The sequence below is a fragment of the Primulina huaijiensis genome, chromosome 16 (genome assembly GCF_012295235.1).
Source record: "Primulina huaijiensis isolate GDHJ02 chromosome 16, ASM1229523v2, whole genome shotgun sequence".
Taxonomy (NCBI): Eukaryota; Viridiplantae; Streptophyta; class Magnoliopsida; order Lamiales; family Gesneriaceae; genus Primulina; species Primulina huaijiensis.
The window spans coordinates 17,769,995-17,787,061 of NC_133321.1; the positions used below are offsets into that span (position 1 = coordinate 17,769,995).

Genomic DNA, 17,067 nt, shown 5'->3' on the forward strand with positions numbered 1-17,067 from the left:
ACTAATCTAACCAAACGTGTCACGTGTGCCATCCTATTCCCACACTAGGATTAATTTCCTCTTAATTTAATGTACTAAATCCAATGTTATGTCACTTTGTAAAACGTCAGTCTTTTTTTTTTAAAAAAAAAAATTTATCACAAAGCAAAATCTGACATAAGACGTTGCTTATTTAGTAAATCGAATTGCAGACTTACTTCAACTTACTTTTCGTAATCATCAGAAATCAAATATATGTAATTCCAATCTAATTCTTTTACCACATTACAAAATATATTTCTTCTCTCAAATTTCTTTCTTTCTCGCAGGACCCACTAACTGTAAGATACTATCCAAATAACTTACATCCGACTATTCGACAAATTATTATATTATATTATATTATAAACATATTTTCTATTTTATTTTTCAAATTTTCCAACTTTGAATAAATAAATAATAATTTAAACACAAAAATTATTGTAGAGCCAAAATTTTAATATTACAAAATATATTTCTTTCTTCCGCAAAGGACCCGTTAACTGTAATATATTACTATCCAAATAACTTTCATCCAAAATCTTCGAGAAATTATTATATTTTATTATAAACATTTTTTTTATTTTATTTTTCAAAATTTTTGATTTCGAATAAATAAATAATAATTTAAACACAAAAACTGTTGTACTAAACGGTCGATTGCGCCAAAATTTCAATCTTCTCGATATGTTCTCTATCAAAAGAACTAAAGTCCTGGTCTTTCTGTTAGTGAGCTCTCTCTCCCTTCTCTCTCTCCCTTCTCCAAGAGAAAATCACTCTTTTTTCAGTTTCTATCCACCATCCACCGCTTCAATAGATCTTGACCAGAGATCCAACTATCAAGGTCAGTTCAAGCAAAATGTTTACCTATTGTTCTAAATTGTAAATTTACGGTGTTTAATTGAGGTTTCCATGATTATATGACATATAAATTTGGTATCAATTAAATTTGCAGTACCAAATTAAATAAAAGATTCAGGTTTTTTCTTGTTCTATTGCCATCGAGCAACTGATAAGGCATAAATAATATCGATGAGATTAATGAACTAGAAATCGAACCTCGAGCTTTCTTTTCTCCTACGGTACAGTAATCGATTATTGCGCCACTACCAAATTCTGGCATTTTCCATTGCTTTTTTAAGAGATCTGTCGATTAAAACTGCTCGGTATAATTTCATGAGAAAAGACGAGAGAAATTAATATGATATGCTTACTTTATCTAGTATTGACGTATTTTTCAGATTCTGACTTTTATCGGTTTATATACAGAAAATTTCCAGTGCTTCAATAAAGTTCTGAAGAAAAGTAATTGGCATGTGAAATAATAGAGTTTTAGCCAGGGAAAAATCACTTACGGTGTTTCATATGGGAGGAGGTAAGATGAGATTTTTACTGAGTTTTGCCATAGAGAGATGCTTGTAAAAGTATATAAGAGATTTGAAAATTTTACCGAACCAGTAAAGATAGGAATTTTCCTGGGTTTTGTTACTGGGAAATGGATTTACGTGGAAATATGGCTCCAGAATTAAAAGATGTCCAGAATAGTTCTTGGATTCCTACAACCCCAGCAAAGCCCGATTCGACAACCCAGCAGCCGATCTGCTCAGATGGGAAAGAAAAAGACATTGTTGATGCTAGTCAGTCGTATCCAGAACCATACTCCGGGTTTAAACAGGATAACGGCACAAATTGGCTTGAAACAGGGAGATTATTGAATAATCTTCCGCAAGAAACTCAATGCCTGGCAATACCTACATGTTACAATTTTACAAATGCAGCCAACCGTTTGGTTTCCAACACTTCACAAGCAAATCAACACACAAATTCCCAAGTTCATGAAGAGGATTTATGTATAAATGATAAATTTACTATAAATAACGACAAATGGAACAATCTATCATTTGGAAATCTTTTGGCTGTGGCACATGCTCATAGTTTACCTGGAGCAAAATCCAACCTAGAACTCAACAGCCTACCACAAACGCTAACAGGTAAGTCTCCTGTCTGACTTCAGTGTAAAGGTTAATTCTTGTGATGCGTGTGTTCAGTGAGTAATTGTTGTGCAATGTGCATTACATAAATTCGCTGTGCGAACTTGATCATTTTCTTGTACTTTCGATGATATAAACACACCTTCTTATCCAACAGGTGAAAAATCAATACCCACCATGACAGTATGTAATTTTCATTCACCAATCAAGACAAGTACAAATTCAACTACGGTCAAGAGTGTATTGTCCCCATTTGAACCCTTGACACCAGAGAAGCTCGGTAAAGCAGGATGTGAATCCGCAATGTCATATTTCAGCAAAGGTGAAATGCACATAGAAGAAGATGCGACAGTGGACAAAATCTTGAGTGATAAAGTGAAGGAATCTCAGTCATGTGCAACTAATTCTACACAACTACCAGAGAATCACAAGCCTGACAAGGAAGGGGCAGAGGAAACTGACTTGAAGAAAACACCTAATCCTAAACCAAGAAAGAAAAGGCACAGGCCCAAAGTAATAGTAGAAAGCCAGCCCAGAAAATCTCCCAAACCAGCCGCCGAAAACCAGCCTTTTTCTTCAGGTACCACGAAGGTCAAGAGAAAGTATGTTCGAAGAAAAGGAGCCAACAATCTTAATAATACTCCCCTGGAAGAAGGGAAAAGTGGAACTGATTCAAACAAAAGTCCTCCCAAACCAAGTACCGAAAGCCCAGATTTCTCCTCGGGCACCACGAAGGTCAAGAGAAAGTATGTTCGAAAAAAAGGAGTCAATCATCTCAATAATACTTCTCTGGAAGGGGTGAAAAGTGAAACTGATTCAAACAAAAGTCCTAATTCTAAGGATACTCCAATAGAAAAGAGGAAGTGTGTGAGAAAAAGGGGAATCAACAAGCCTGGAGCTACCAAATTAGATGAGGGAAGTATTGGTGCAGCCAATGGAAAGTTTGTACGGCTTACCAGAAATTCCTGCAGAAAATCTTTAAATTTTGATTTGGAAAGCCAAGAGAAAGACGAAGGTTCCTCATATTGTCGATCTTCAAATCGAGACATCAAATCACAAGAAGAGAACCTTAATGCAAAAGATAATTTAAAAGCAACTATGCAATGCAGACACAGGATGGAGGCAGCGATGGAGAAAACTGATGTGGGTGTAACCTATGAATCTGCATGCTTTACGAATCAAGTTTTGAAAGTTTACCGGTCAAAACCAGAAAGACATTCCCCAAACCTTTTGCCTCATGCAAATATGTGTCCACTGCATGATGATTACACTCTCACTGTTGAGCGTGTAGCTACAAGAGGAAAATGCCAGATAGTATTCTCTAATGTAACACATGACAAAGAAGAAAATTCAGTTCAAGTTACAATAAATCCTGATTGCCGATTGACATCTAGCATTCCTAATGATTCCAATTGCAGCAACAGCAAATGCTTGAATACAGAAAGCAATGAAAGAAACTATAAGAGACAACGAGTGGATACTGCTGTCGGAGCTGAAATCTGCAGCACAAATGCAACTGGGATTTTTTACAATTCCTTGCAGACACAAAACACAGGTAAGAATGACGGCACACCTATCATGCATTTTCCCGTATTTTACAATAATGTGAGGAGTGAGACGGGACACAATACAGCAAAATGCAGTTTGCAGTCCACCAATCACGAGAATCTTGGAAAACACCCTTTAAGAGATATAACCACGGCAGTGAAGGAACAGTCAAATATGTGTAATTGCGATGGATTCATCAATTTGATGGGTAACCATGATACCAACAAGGTGCTACATATAATAAGAATCATCTCTGGATATCGTTCTAACTTGTTTTAACATTTAATGCAGGTTCTCCTGTGGCTGCGAAATTTAGATATGTCTCCACAATTGATGCAATAACTGAGCAACTTAATAAACTTGATCTGAAAGCAGAGAGCAACCAAGTATCAGCTCGAAACCAGAGTGCGATTGTAGCGTGCCATACGTTTTATCAAGAGCATTATGCCCTTGTTCCATATCAAAGAGGTGAAGCTGTTATCCCTTTTGATAATTCATTTAATCAAGTTAAACGAAGAAGACCACGCCCTAAAGTTGAACTTGACGGTGAGACAATTCGAGTGTGGCAACTTCTATTAGAAAATATAAATAGTGAAGGCGTTGATGGAAATGATGAAGAAAAAACAAAATGGTGGGAAGAAGAACGAAGAGTATTCAGTGGAAGAGCAGACTCATTTATTGCACGCATGCATCTTGTCCAAGGTAATGTGTAAAGTTGTCAAATTTAGCATAAACTCTTCTCTGCCACAGAGCATATAAATTCTTGGGTACAATGGCTAAATACAAACGGATAGAATCATCAGAGAGAAAGAACAGAGTTCTTGATTTTGTTGAACTAGTTCGATGGAAGTAAATCTGTACCCTACTTAACATGGTTTCTTTCATTAAAAACTCCCTCCAACAACTACATCCATATGCATATCTCTTTGTTTAACGTAAGCTAACAGAGCATTCTTCTGCTATCTGATTCAACTGTACAGCTTTCAACAGCTATACTCGAAAGATAACATAGCATGATAAATAGTTGAGTATGTTAAGTATGATCCGTTGAATCTATTGTTGTAGATACCACTCTGATATTGTCGGTTCCTAAATCAGGTAAAGCAAAATAAAGATGCCTGGAAGTAGAGTACATAATAAATTAAAAAAACCTCCATAATAAATTATTATCAAAGACATAATAATACAGTAGAGTCTATCTTGCTCGAGTGTCCATTTGTGGGGCAGCAAGCCCCAACAAAAGCTGTTCAAGAAATAATGGAAGAACGTTGATGCTGATGAACCTGAATCAGACATGAGAAATGGAAACATGATATATGACCAACAATGTCATAAAGAATACTAATTCTTCTCCTTCCCTTCATACCCTCCCTCCTTCTGGCTTACCAAAAGAGGGATGTGCATGTAGTTATTATCTATGTGTTTGGTGCAGAATGCTTCATGTAGACTCAGAACTCTAGTTTTCCTCTGTATTGTGGACTCATCTGGGAAAAATTCTCAATTTTCATTTCGCCAATATCACAATTTGACTGTTTTACCTTCTGTCACAGGAGACAGGCGCTTTTCGCCATGGAAAGGATCAGTATTAGACTCTGTGATTGGCGTATTCCTCACTCAGAATGTTTCAGATCACCTTTCTAGGTTGGTTGCATTTCTAGTTCTAACAAATGTAGGTTTGTAAAAAAATTCTTCAGAGTTGATGACAGAAATCATTGAATCCATTCATTTACTCTTCAGCTCTGCCTTTATGTCTCTTGTTGCGCAATTCCCCCTCAAGTCAAAGACTAGCTCTACTGAATTACATGAAGAGAGAGTGGATACACACGCTATGGAGCCTGAAAAATATGTGCTGAATCCCAATGAAACTTCTGGAGTGAATGGAGAGGTGTTAAACAAGGAAGTCTATGGTGAGGATTCTGAGATACTTCACGAATTTGAAGGCAATGAAAACAAAGCAGTGAGTAGAGTCGGGTCCTCAGGTTGCAGTTTTGATGGAAATAAACCTGAAGACAGCTTTGGAGTCCAACTAGCGGATATGTCCAAACATGGCCCATTTGTTCCCCATACATCTGCCTTGACTAAGAGAGACTCAGTTGATGAACTTAATTCTCAGAGTTCTGTGACTTCTTCTCACAGCTCTACAGATTCCCCAATAGTACAAACGACAGAAAGAACTTCGTTACTGAGCACCACTGAGGAAGTGACAACAGCTGGGGTTGTGCCAAATAGGTTCATCAATCCTACTTTTGTACAACTTCTGCAGATGGCCGAATCAAACTGTGTTTTTAGGGAGGCCGGAAATTTGTTTGATATAGGTGGGCATGTGCAACCAGATAGCTCGTCTCTTGCCTCACAAAAAGAAATCCAAAGTGATGATTGGATATCCCCTGCAAAATCTGTTAATTCATGTGGTGAGTCTACTTTGCGTCTAGCACCCACTCCAGGAGCTCAAGAATCAGAATTCTTTTATTTATCCAAGTTGTATGGTGCTGACAGCAGGGAAAGACTTTCCCCTGCAGGAAGCAGAGTGTCAACATCATCAGAATCCGAATTCCAGGACTCAATTCAAAAATTCACTGGTGATAGTTCCAAAGGGAGACCACAGTTCTGCAGTCCAAATGCTCAGTCAAGCAGCAATGATCAAATCGAGATCAATAAAAAAATAACTGAAAACCAAAAGGGCCAAGATGCAACAGAGATACTGTTTCAAGAAAAAAATTGTAATACAGCGGCATCAAACAATCGAATCTATCCTCAAAATTTGATGAATGCCACAGGTAGTAGCAGCCACACAGAAAATTCAGAGAAGTCTAAGAGCATGGAAGGTCGCCTAACTATGAATTACCCTGATAATCATCCTAGCAAAAAGGAGCATGTACCCAAAAAGAAAGGAGGACGAATTGGAAAAGTGAAAGAAGACCCGATTGATTGGGATAGCTTGAGAAAACAGGCCGAGGCATGGGGGAGAAAGAGAGAGAAAACACCCAACACCACGGACTCGGTGGACTGGGAAGCTGTTAGATGTGCAGATATTAATGAGATTGCACACACTATTCGAGAAAGGGGTATGAACAATAGACTAGCCGAGAGAATCCAGGTGTGATTCAGATATTAGCAACAAAGAATATAAAGTGTATATATTTAATATCATAAAACCCATTGCTTTTTCAGACATCAAAGAACCCTGGTCACCAACTAATAATCAGGGAAAAACCTTGTGCAGGACTTCCTCAACCGGCTTGTTAGAGAACATGGAAGCCTTGATTTGGAATGGTTGAGAGATATTCCACCAGATAAAGCAAAGTAAGGTCGCAGATTTTCTATTTTTTTATGCATTCGACAAATGAAAAACATTTGTTACATTTTCTAGAGAGTATCTATTGAGCGTGAAGGGTTTGGGTTTGAAGAGTGTGGAGTGTGTGCGGCTATTGACACTTCATCACCTTGCCTTTCCAGTAAGTTTTTATCCCTATAACAATTCATTTATTGAATATCTAAAAACTTCACCAACAGTAGTATTTCTTATATTTAAAAGGTTGACACAAATGTTGGGCGTATAGCAGTGCGATTAGGGTGGGTACCTCTTCAGCCGTTGCCTGAATCACTTCAGCTGCATCTACTGGAAATGTCGGTAATTTCAACCACAACTAGATTTTCTTGTATAAACTGTAGAATAAGATGTAGAATTAACGCACTGCTTCCTTTGTGTAGGTACCCAATAATGGAGTCAATTCAGAAATATCTGTGGCCTAGGCTTTGCAAGCTTGATCAAAAAATATTGTAATCATAAACTTTCTTCTAACACAATCACCAACTTACTGATTCACACTATTAATTGATTCCCCTTCAATGACTAATGGTGCTCTTTGATTATAGATATGAGCTGCATTATCAAATGATTACTTTTGGAAAGGTATGGTATGACTGTTAGAAAAACATCTTCAATAGCCAGATTGACCAGCGAATTTTATAAAATAAACAATATATTTGTGTCAGGTATTTTGCACGAAGAACAAACCAAATTGCAATGCATGTCCAATGAGGGGAGAATGCAGACATTTTGCAAGTGCATTTGCCAGGTATGAAATCATTCCACGCTTAAATAAAAAGTTAAGTTTTGAAGTGATTCGTTTTTTCATGATTTTGGTTAGTATTTTCTCCTTGAATATGACATAGGACCAACAAATCATATGAAAATATCTCTCTGCTAATATCTTTCATATAATGTCATATCTATACGATGACCAGAAAGAATTACACGGGTTATATATCCAGAAAATAATTATAGAGTTAAATCCACCTTAAACTATTAAAACATGGATGACAAAAAAATCTTTTGACGGTGATTTTCTTGAAATATAGGACTATGAGCTAGTCAAACGCAAGCTACGTGAAGGTTAAATATATATATCATATATTATTAGACACAAATGTAAACTGAGATGAAACTATTGATCTTTTTGGAAGGTGCAAACTGTTTTCTTAAATAGTGGCATCTGATGAATTTAAGTGCAGTGCAAGACTTGCTCTTCCAGCACCAGAGGAGAAAAGTATCACACTTGCCACAGAAAACAGAAAAGCTAATCAAAATCCAGCAAAAAAAACGAATTTGTTGCAGCTGCCTTCACCACAACCTAATCAAATAGTTGCTGAATCTGAGGTAAGAAACTCTCAACCGATTATTGAAGAGCCAACTACGCCAGAGCCCACCGTTGAAACCCCTGCCACACCACAACCAATCTATAACCAAGTTCCAGAATGTGACATCGAGAACAGTTTCTGTGAAGATCCTGATGAAATTCCTACCATCCAACTCAATATGGAAGAATTTACTCATAATTTATGGAAGATTATGAGGCAAAATGCAGAAACTCTGGAAGGAGAAGCATCAAAGGCCATAGTAGCTTTGACTCCAGAAGCTGCTTTGATCCCTCTGCCTAAACTTAAAAACGTGAGCCGGCTCAGAACAGAGCATCAAGTGTAAGCAAATTCTCCTAAATTTCTAGAACCACGAGATTTGTCCTTTTCTAGCTGTGTTGTGAGGTCACTTTGTGTCCTTGATCAGAAGTCCAGCCATCCATTTACAGCTAAAGTCTAGAGATATTCCAATCGTAACTACTTAATTGATCTAAGCATGACTACCACGTGATAATGTTTCCAGCCATCTGTTTACAGCTAGAGTCTAGACATTCTAGTTATAACTAAATAATTCTTCTAAGCATGATACTACGTGATAATGTTTCAAGAAGATCACTAATCAATATCCATTTGTACAGATATGAGCTACCAGATTCACACCCTCTGCTAGAAGGGGTTAGTAATGTTCTAGGGAATTCTTTTAATGCGTAATCTACTTCAAACCTAATTATGATATTTCGCAGATGGACAGACGAGAAGCAGATGATCCCTGCCCATACCTACTTGCTATATGGACACCAGGTATAGAGACTTAGAGGCCTATGATTACTAGAACTTGTACAAGCCTTCTTCAGGCTTTGACACTACAGGATACAAATGTTGTAATTCTTCCTGTTTCTGAAGAAAAACAAATATTGAATAATGGCCGTTGTCTCCAAGTAACTACTACACAACTAACTATACCAAATTCAACTCAGGCGAAACTGTGAACTCTATTGAGCCACCTGAAAGAAGGTGTAGTTCCCAAGAACCCCAGAAACTATGCAATGATAGAACTTGTTTATCATGCAACAGTGTCCGCGAAGCGAATTCCCTAACTGTGAGGGGAACTCTTTTGGTAAGATATTATTGTGGTAGCTCTGAAAACTCCTGATACAGTATATAGAATCTAACATGAGCCATCATAACAGATACCTTGTAGAACAGCTATGAGAGGAAGCTTTCCTCTCAATGGCACATATTTCCAAGTTAACGAGGTAACAATATTCCCCATCTTAAATTAAGAATTTCCAAGTAAATGAGGTAATAATATGCCTCATTCTTAAATCTAGATGGGATCCACTCTCATCAAGGAGTCTACCTTGAAATAGAATTCAATGAAAACATTAGTTTACCTGTAGGTATTCTCTGACCATGAGAGTAGTCTTCATCCCATGGATATTCCACGAGAGTGGCTATGGAACTTACCAAGGAGAACAGTGTATTTTGGAACGTCTATACCAACAATATTTAAAGGTAAAAGGGGGATATACAATTGAATAACGAAAATATAAGTTACTCATAAAATCTGACATTCTACAAAATCTTGTTATCAGGGCTAGAGACCGAAGATATCCAGTATTGCTTTTGGAGAGGTATGTGGTTATTAGATTGTTTGCATTTCAACTTACGAGAAGCTTTTAAGTATGGGTAAAGTATTTTCTTTTCATATCATATTGATGTAATCTCCATATTTAACTATTTGGGCTTCCCAGATGAGGAAAATATTAAAATAGCAAGAACCAGAGGGCAAAAGTGAATCCCAAATGAAAATGCTTTTAACTCAATCTTGCTTGCAAGAGAACACTAGTGATGAATTGCATGTTGCTACCCCTTGCTATAATCAGTGATGCACTGAGAGAATATTTTTCCTTAACCAACCATTTCAATAGCTACAATTGACTGTTAATAACAATTATTCCCGTGCTGACGGGTTGGCTATAGAAAATTGTTAATACAGGCAGAGTGTAAGAATGATTCAGCAATTCAGAGATGTTAATATCTTCTTGATGTATTCTCTTCATTTCGTCCTCATCTGAGATAATGTGTAGTTATTCGTGTATAACGAACAAATGAATAGTATGATATATGACATCCATGCCTGCTGTCTCTCTGTTTTACTTCTACTTTCAGTCTCTTACAAAACTGTTTTCAGAGTTAATTGCATTTTTTTACAGATTGGATGCATAAAAAATTAAACCTTGTTCCTTCTCTCATCCTTCTTCAAATACATTTTTGTGTTCACCTCACTAAACTTTCCTGAACCCAAATATATCAATTGAAACGAAGTTAAGAAACAAGCCAATGCGTCATCAGACATTAGACAACTTGATCAGTTAAACCTTGGTGCCAGTTAAGTTTCAGCAGGCCATATTAGCCAGGTATATATTTGACACAGACTGACTTACACTTGCAGAAGATTAGAGGTCAGTAGTGCATGGCAGTTTCACTTAAATTGTTCTCAAGCAAGAAAAGAAAAATATTAAAGTCCATGCGGAAAATCATGGTAGACAAGTTAATATAGCTGATTATAACACTCCTCTCTTCCCTGCACAAGGATTCTCATAGTATAACAGTGTGAGTTTGTAACAAATTATTATTCTGAGGCAAGCTACACACAAGCTAAAAACTCGAAACCTCACTTTATGCTCTTTATTAATGAGAGCCATACTTTTTCCAGGGTTTGTTTGTGTCAGGGGATTTGATAGGAAAACACGAGCACCGCGGCCTCTCATTGCCAGATTGCACTTTCCTGCGAGCAAGTTAGCCAAACGGAAAGGAGAGGCAGGACAAAATTAAAAGAAGGTCATCTTTATCATAAGTAATGGTAAGATAGTGAGCAAAGCAGCAGTGGCATGGTATCAAAGTACCTCGGCAGCCTGGTTTTCTCAAAGCAATGGAAAATGATCACACATGTAAATTTATCATCTTGAGCTGAAAATGAGATTATATAAACTGTCAACGATTTTGTCCCTTGATCAAAATTGAAATCTTCAATTTTTACAGGGATAAGAGATGGGCTTTTTCTTATAATTTTTACTAGTTATTTGCCTTATTTCTGTTATTATATGTTGTCGATTCCTTAGTATAATCATAAAATCTAGTCAAGGTAATGTCATGCACTAATCGAGCACCGTCTTATCGATGAATAAGTCACCCTATGCTGGAAACAAGAATAAATGAATAATAGGTAAAGTACACGCATGATCATACAACCTGAAACGGAGTAGGTGTATTACAAGCCAACTATTCCTTAAATTTGTTTCATATTCTAAACATTTTTTATGTCAAATAAATTCCATCAAAATATATATGTTCTGTATTTGGGAAGTATATATAACCATATATATCCTAGGCCATAATCCTTCTCATGGAAAGCTTCTGCACATGCCCATATACATTTGTAACAAAACTTCCATAAAAAATCAACCCTGATTTTGCCGTAGCTGCCGCTCACATTGACCAAAACAGCAATTTTCAGGTCACATTTTTCGGCGAGGTCTTCTCCTCGGTTTTCGTGCCATAATAATCAATATGCCGTTATTGTTGGATGATCAATATGCCGTTATTGTTGGATGATCTTTATATCAAACAATTGTCTACTATCAATTATTTGAGATATATTTATTCTTTTGGTGGGGCAGATGGTTGATGGCTAATTCTCTAAATTTCAAGAGTGTGGAATTACTGATTATGCAGCATCTATACCCAAACATAGCGCATCTGCTAAAAACTTAACCAATTAGCAACAAAAACATTCGTATTGCATCTTCTACCGAATCATCTTTTTCCACTAGAAGTAAATCGACAGAATCGAGAGTTCAAACACAGAAACATGCACAAGCACACCAGATCAGATATCATAGAATGCGTGTCTCAATGAAATTTCGTTTTATCTATCTAGTTTATATTAAAACCAATCGAGATCAATAACATCTCTAGCCTCTATGCATATAATCGATGAACAAATAGTTGGTTCGATAAACCACACATACAAACAGAGAATGATGCTTGATAAACACAGAGAGAAAGAGCTCATACCTTTGAAGGAGAAAACTGTGCCTTGTAAATAGTTTCTCAGAAAATTTGGCCAAAAGTCTCGCTATGGGGAGATGTATGAAAATTTTGCCGCGGTCTTAGTTTATGGATTTCCCTCCATTCTGGGTTCCATATTTAAATGGCGCGCTAGAGGAAAAGGAAAGCTGGGCCGGGCTATCGGGTTGTATTCGATGGGATTTTATTAAATTAAGTGAAATTTTCATAAAATTGGAAAAATTTCATGGGATTTAAGTTTTAAAACCAATAATTATTTTTACTATTAAATTTCTATAACTTACTCAAAAATTTTAAGTCTTCGTTAAATATTTTACAAAACANTCATAAACTTTATATTTTTTTAATTTCTTAGTTTTTATATGTTCAAAAATAATATTTTGTTCTTGATAAAATGTATATGTATTTGTATAAATATTATTAAAAAAATAATTTGATAAAACAAGCAACACAACATTTTTGAATATAAATAATATTATTTTTAACTGCAAAATCAAATTTCAAATTACATTTCAAAAATTTTCAAACCAGAAAATGGAATTCCAATTTCATGAATTTAAAATCTAAATTCAATTCCAGTCCCATTTTTTATACATCCAAATTCTAGGTTAATAATTTATCTTTTTTCCTTTTTCTTTATTCTTTTCCGGATTATGGCTAAGAACATTTACATCGAGTAGTTCAATTAATTGTTATACCATCAAATTTGTGTTAAATTCAATGCGAGTCATTTCATTAAATTGTCAACTCATCAATCACGTTCAAATAAATGAAGACGTTCAATTTTTTTGGGCGTTTGACCTGTCAATGTCATCATTTGATTAAAAACACTTCTCAATTTCGAATTTTTATATAGGATGTCAAATAATTCTTTAATCTATGGGACAAAAAGTTTTTATAATGAAATAATGATACAAATACTATCCGTGCAATAGATATACAGTAGAAATCAAAGGGCAGTAACTGAATGTGTCATGAATCCATTTTCATATATGTGGCTTGATTTTGTAGCTGAGTGAACGGATAATCTTGATCCTGCCAACTCTCAACTCCTGGCTGCAGCGACTCAATGTCCCAAGCATCTAATAATTCTTCGTTAAAACCAAAAGCCCGAGCATCAAAATTGGTAGGATTGCTCCAGAACTGTGCGGAGGAACGAGACATACCGGCAGTGGCTTCAAAGCCCGTGTTCCACACATTTTCTTGTTTGAAGCTACTTTCGGTTCTTAGCTTTGAGAATTCCGGTATACTCTTCCCTCTCGTGATATCTTTGGGATAAGTGACAAAACTCTGACCAGGATTGGATTGTGGCCAACTAGTGATTGTGCCTTTTCCTCTAAGGAGTGGGTCATCGATACTTCCAAGAACTGGAACTTCTCCAGGCTGATATGGTGGAAGGAACAGCTCATTTATCATTGCCAATTCATCTTGAGAAATTGTTTCCATCTCTAAAGGCACATGTTTGGCACCAAAAATTTCGGTATGGCCCTCTGTTTGGGAAGGAAAACGTGAGAGTTGTTCTATCGAAACTGGGTCGAAGAAGCCTGATGTTACAGAGGGCTTATGCAAAACAGGGAGTTCGTATTTGTACTTCACTATCTGCCCCTTTGGAGATGAGTCAGATGTACTTGTTCCTTGTTGCTGATGTTTCACAAATTTTATCGTTTTTCTCGGGGAAGTGATACTGCTTCGCTCCTTTGCTTGCTTAAGACGAGCCAAAACAGCTGGGTTCTGAAACGTTTTAGCCAAGAATGCTACCATCTGCTTCTGCCGATTCTCTGCTCCTTTGAGCTTCTCATTAACTTCTTCCAAATTTTGAATCATACCTTTCTGTTCTTGCTGCAATTCAACAACCTCCATCATCATCAAACCTCTCTCTCTCCTTAGAAGTCCTATTTCACCTTCTAAAACACCTTGGTCGGTGTTGTTTTGTGAAACAAAAGAGCTGCCCATCTGCTGCTGAGATGACTGAGTCGATTTACGCCTGTGGATATTTTTCAATAGATGCTTCTTCCCCCTCACGAATCCTTCATTTGTGAACTCCCACTTTTCAGTATAGATTTTACGAAAGCCCTGCAAAAACCCAAAGAAATTGATCTAAAACTTACAAAGCCGTAGAAGGAAACAAATAGCAATCATCAAAACAACTTCCATGTCATGATTTCTACATCCACCTCAGTATATTTATCGGCAAGCCGTCATTCTATGCACATAATGATCCGTAGATTTTTACATTTAACATCAAATTTATGCAAGAAATTCAAGAAATTAGTTTGATGCATTAATTCCTACCCGTGGAGGGATATAGCTTACATCGTTTGCATGAACCAATTACGGGAGAAAGTTTAGTATGCTAAAAGAAGTCCAATGCTTCATCACTAAAGTTCAAAAACAACAGCAACGTCACAAAAACAAGTAGGAGACAGTCACTTCAAGATATCTAATTCAGGCAGAATTTAGTCAAGAAATGAAATAGATCTGCAAGATACAAATAACTAATTTCCCATTCATGTGAAGAAACTGCTTTCAATTTCTACAAATGTCAAAACAAAACACATCACGAATACAGGAATTGTATCAAGAATCGAGATAGTCACAAATTAAAGACGAACATGAAACAGATACATCACATGACATGAACACCAAAAATGTACATAACAGCAATCAACAGTTCGATAACGAAGGAATTTAGCATCCCCAGTTACATCAGAGCAAATACCCACATATATATTGAGCTGGCGGACAAAGCTTGAGAAATTGTTGTGCTTAAAATTTCTCGGCAAAATTTGTCTGGCAAATTCCACCGGATCCCACACAACAAGGCTATCACCCTTCGCTCCCCACGAAATAATGGCATCCAATGAAGGGTCATCCACCAACTCGAATGTCTTGGATAAAAACCGAGGAATTGGAATCCCCTGTATGGACTCCAAAGGCTGCGGCGGCTCGAATAAATTATACCCACCCGCTGTTCCGTCTTCCATTAATACGCTTTCTTCTATTGAACGACCGCCCATGAATTCATTGTGTGAAGAATCGACGCCAGAAAAAGATGAGAGTGGTTCGGAAAAACGAAACAGAGGCGAGAGTGGCATAGTATCAGAAGTTGGAGGAGCACTATCAAACTCTCCGTCAGCCCAAGAAGATTTCATGGTATCATCAAGGTCCATTCGTTTTCTTTTAAAATGAACAAGATTTTCTTGGAGACATTGAGCTAGATCATCTGATAAATCCATTAGGGGTTTCTCGTGAGAGCATAAGAAATCATGGAAAATGACCGATGAGGTGTCACACGCATATATATCCCCGTACACCGTGCAAAAATAAATATCTAGGACGAGCAGTAAGGCGGTGAAGATTGGCTTCTTGGCATTTTCTTCTTCAAGAGACACTGTTAATACAATATTTTCCTCCATTAGAAAACAAAAGGGAAAAAGAAATGGTTCACCAATCACCCCAAATTTGAGGGAAGAAAAAAGCATGCAGATTGTATCCGCGGGAATTTCAAAATGTCGGTTACGAAGCCGGGCAACACCATTTCCAATGGGCTGAGATATTTTTGGGTTGGAGATGGGCCAGTTTTGGGGGAGTTTGGTTCTACCTGAATCGTGTGATTAAGGCTGGGAGAAATTCGGAGGCCAGACAAGATTGTGTGGGGCCGCACTATGCAAACTTCTTCATTAAGTTGTTGAAACACAAACAAACAAATTTCCATGCTGTCTACTCCATTTAGGTAAGGAAACTTTTCGATTAAGCTAAGAAATTTGATTCGGTCAAAACCGAGGGCTGTGAAAGTCAACTAGGCGGTGGCTGTAAGATCCCACCATGATGCCTGGCCCAGCCCAGGCCACGCCATGTCCCATTTGGATATTAACGGTGTATTCAAAAGCTACTTTCTCATTTTATCAAATAAAAGTTTTTATAACAAAATAAATTCTACAAAATTTAAATATTATATAATCATATAATATGATTGATTCATAGAGAAATGGGCCTTCAGTCCCCAGCCGTCGATTTTTTGTATTCAGTCCCTGGTTATTTTTTTAGTAACACATTTCCACATAAAGTGTACCACATTTTGTATGACATAGTACCACAATTTGTGGGTAGGGAGTGAACCCAAAAAAATACTTTGATTGGGGATTTTTCACCAACTTCCCCTTGATTCATCATCTCACAAAAAAAATCGACGAATTTCATAATTTTTGTTTTTAAGTAAAAAAATCGAAAATTTTACTCAATGTAATATAAATAAAAACATAGCAGATAGAGACAAAAAAGTTCTAAATTTAGGATGTAGAAAGACTGATGAAAAGACTGTGTAGTAGGAAAAAACACGACAAGTTCTCAGAAATGTCAGTATGTAGTCAAAATCCAAATGGGTGAGTGAGTGACTATAAAAACTTGGTTATATACGCAATTTCAGTTTAAATTTTATTTCCAAGTCACCGCTGCTGTAACTGATCAGTTTAATTCCCTATTTTGACTGCTAATATCTATTCTGTCCCCTCGGGGAAAACAAAATTTTCAGTATTTGATGAGATCTATCAAAAGCCAGAAAAATTGTGTGATTGAGTAATGACGATGAAAGAACGATACATTGACCTTCGGTCTTCTGCCATCGTTTTTTTTTTGTGTTCAGTCTCTGGGTACTTTTTTAGTATCACATTTTCACATGAAGTGTACCACAATTTGTATGACATAGTACCACAATTTTGTGGGTAGAGAGTGAACCCAAAGAAATGTTTTGATTGAGGATTTTTCACCAACTTCTCCATGA

General features: G+C 36.7%; 3 protein-coding genes across 5 annotated transcripts in view; 2 read left to right on the plus strand and 1 right to left on the minus strand.

The window, feature by feature from the left end:
- Window positions 1-715: 715 nt before the first annotated feature.
- Window positions 716-11,289, plus strand: LOC140961973 (DNA glycosylase/AP lyase ROS1-like). Of its 3 annotated transcripts, XM_073420779.1 has the most exons (21): window positions 716-862; window positions 1,288-2,009; window positions 2,167-3,765; window positions 3,849-4,259; window positions 5,108-5,198; window positions 5,295-5,968; window positions 6,077-6,654; window positions 6,781-6,860; window positions 6,928-7,012; window positions 7,093-7,184; window positions 7,269-7,337; window positions 7,434-7,470; window positions 7,554-7,636; window positions 8,073-8,537; window positions 8,834-8,870; window positions 8,939-8,996; window positions 9,173-9,312; window positions 9,386-9,451; window positions 9,596-9,710; window positions 9,791-9,829; window positions 10,915-11,289. In XM_073420779.1, the coding sequence occupies exons 2-21, from the start codon at window positions 1,514-1,516 to the stop codon at window positions 11,031-11,033; spliced, it is 5,334 nt and encodes a 1,777-aa protein (XP_073276880.1). In that variant the 5' UTR covers window positions 716-862; window positions 1,288-1,513; the 3' UTR covers window positions 11,034-11,289. The 3 variants fall into 3 exon arrangements, with proteins under 3 accessions (XP_073276880.1, XP_073276879.1, XP_073276881.1); XM_073420778.1 differs by having other exon boundaries at window positions 5,295-6,654; XM_073420780.1 differs by lacking the exons at window positions 8,834-8,870; window positions 8,939-8,996; window positions 9,173-9,312; ... (2 more) ...; window positions 9,791-9,829; window positions 10,915-11,289 and having other exon boundaries at window positions 5,295-6,654; window positions 8,068-8,483.
- A 443-nt stretch (window positions 11,290-11,732) lies between these two features.
- The window catches only part of LOC140961457 (ubiquitin-conjugating enzyme E2 variant 1D-like), a 92,494-nt gene continuing 87,159 nt past the window's right edge, over window positions 11,733-17,067 (plus strand). The window contains exon 1 of the mRNA XM_073419979.1: window positions 11,733-11,742. The gene's annotated coding sequence lies outside the window, so the exon portion shown is untranslated. The remainder of the gene's footprint in view (window positions 11,743-17,067) is intronic.
- LOC140960872 (heat stress transcription factor A-3-like) lies at window positions 13,172-15,887 on the minus strand. Its single transcript, XM_073419183.1, has 2 exons — window positions 15,011-15,887; window positions 13,172-14,360 (listed from the first exon to the last, which is right to left on the minus strand). The coding sequence occupies exons 1-2, from the start codon at window positions 15,767-15,769 to the stop codon at window positions 13,260-13,262; spliced, it is 1,860 nt and encodes a 619-aa protein (XP_073275284.1). The 5' UTR covers window positions 15,770-15,887; the 3' UTR covers window positions 13,172-13,259.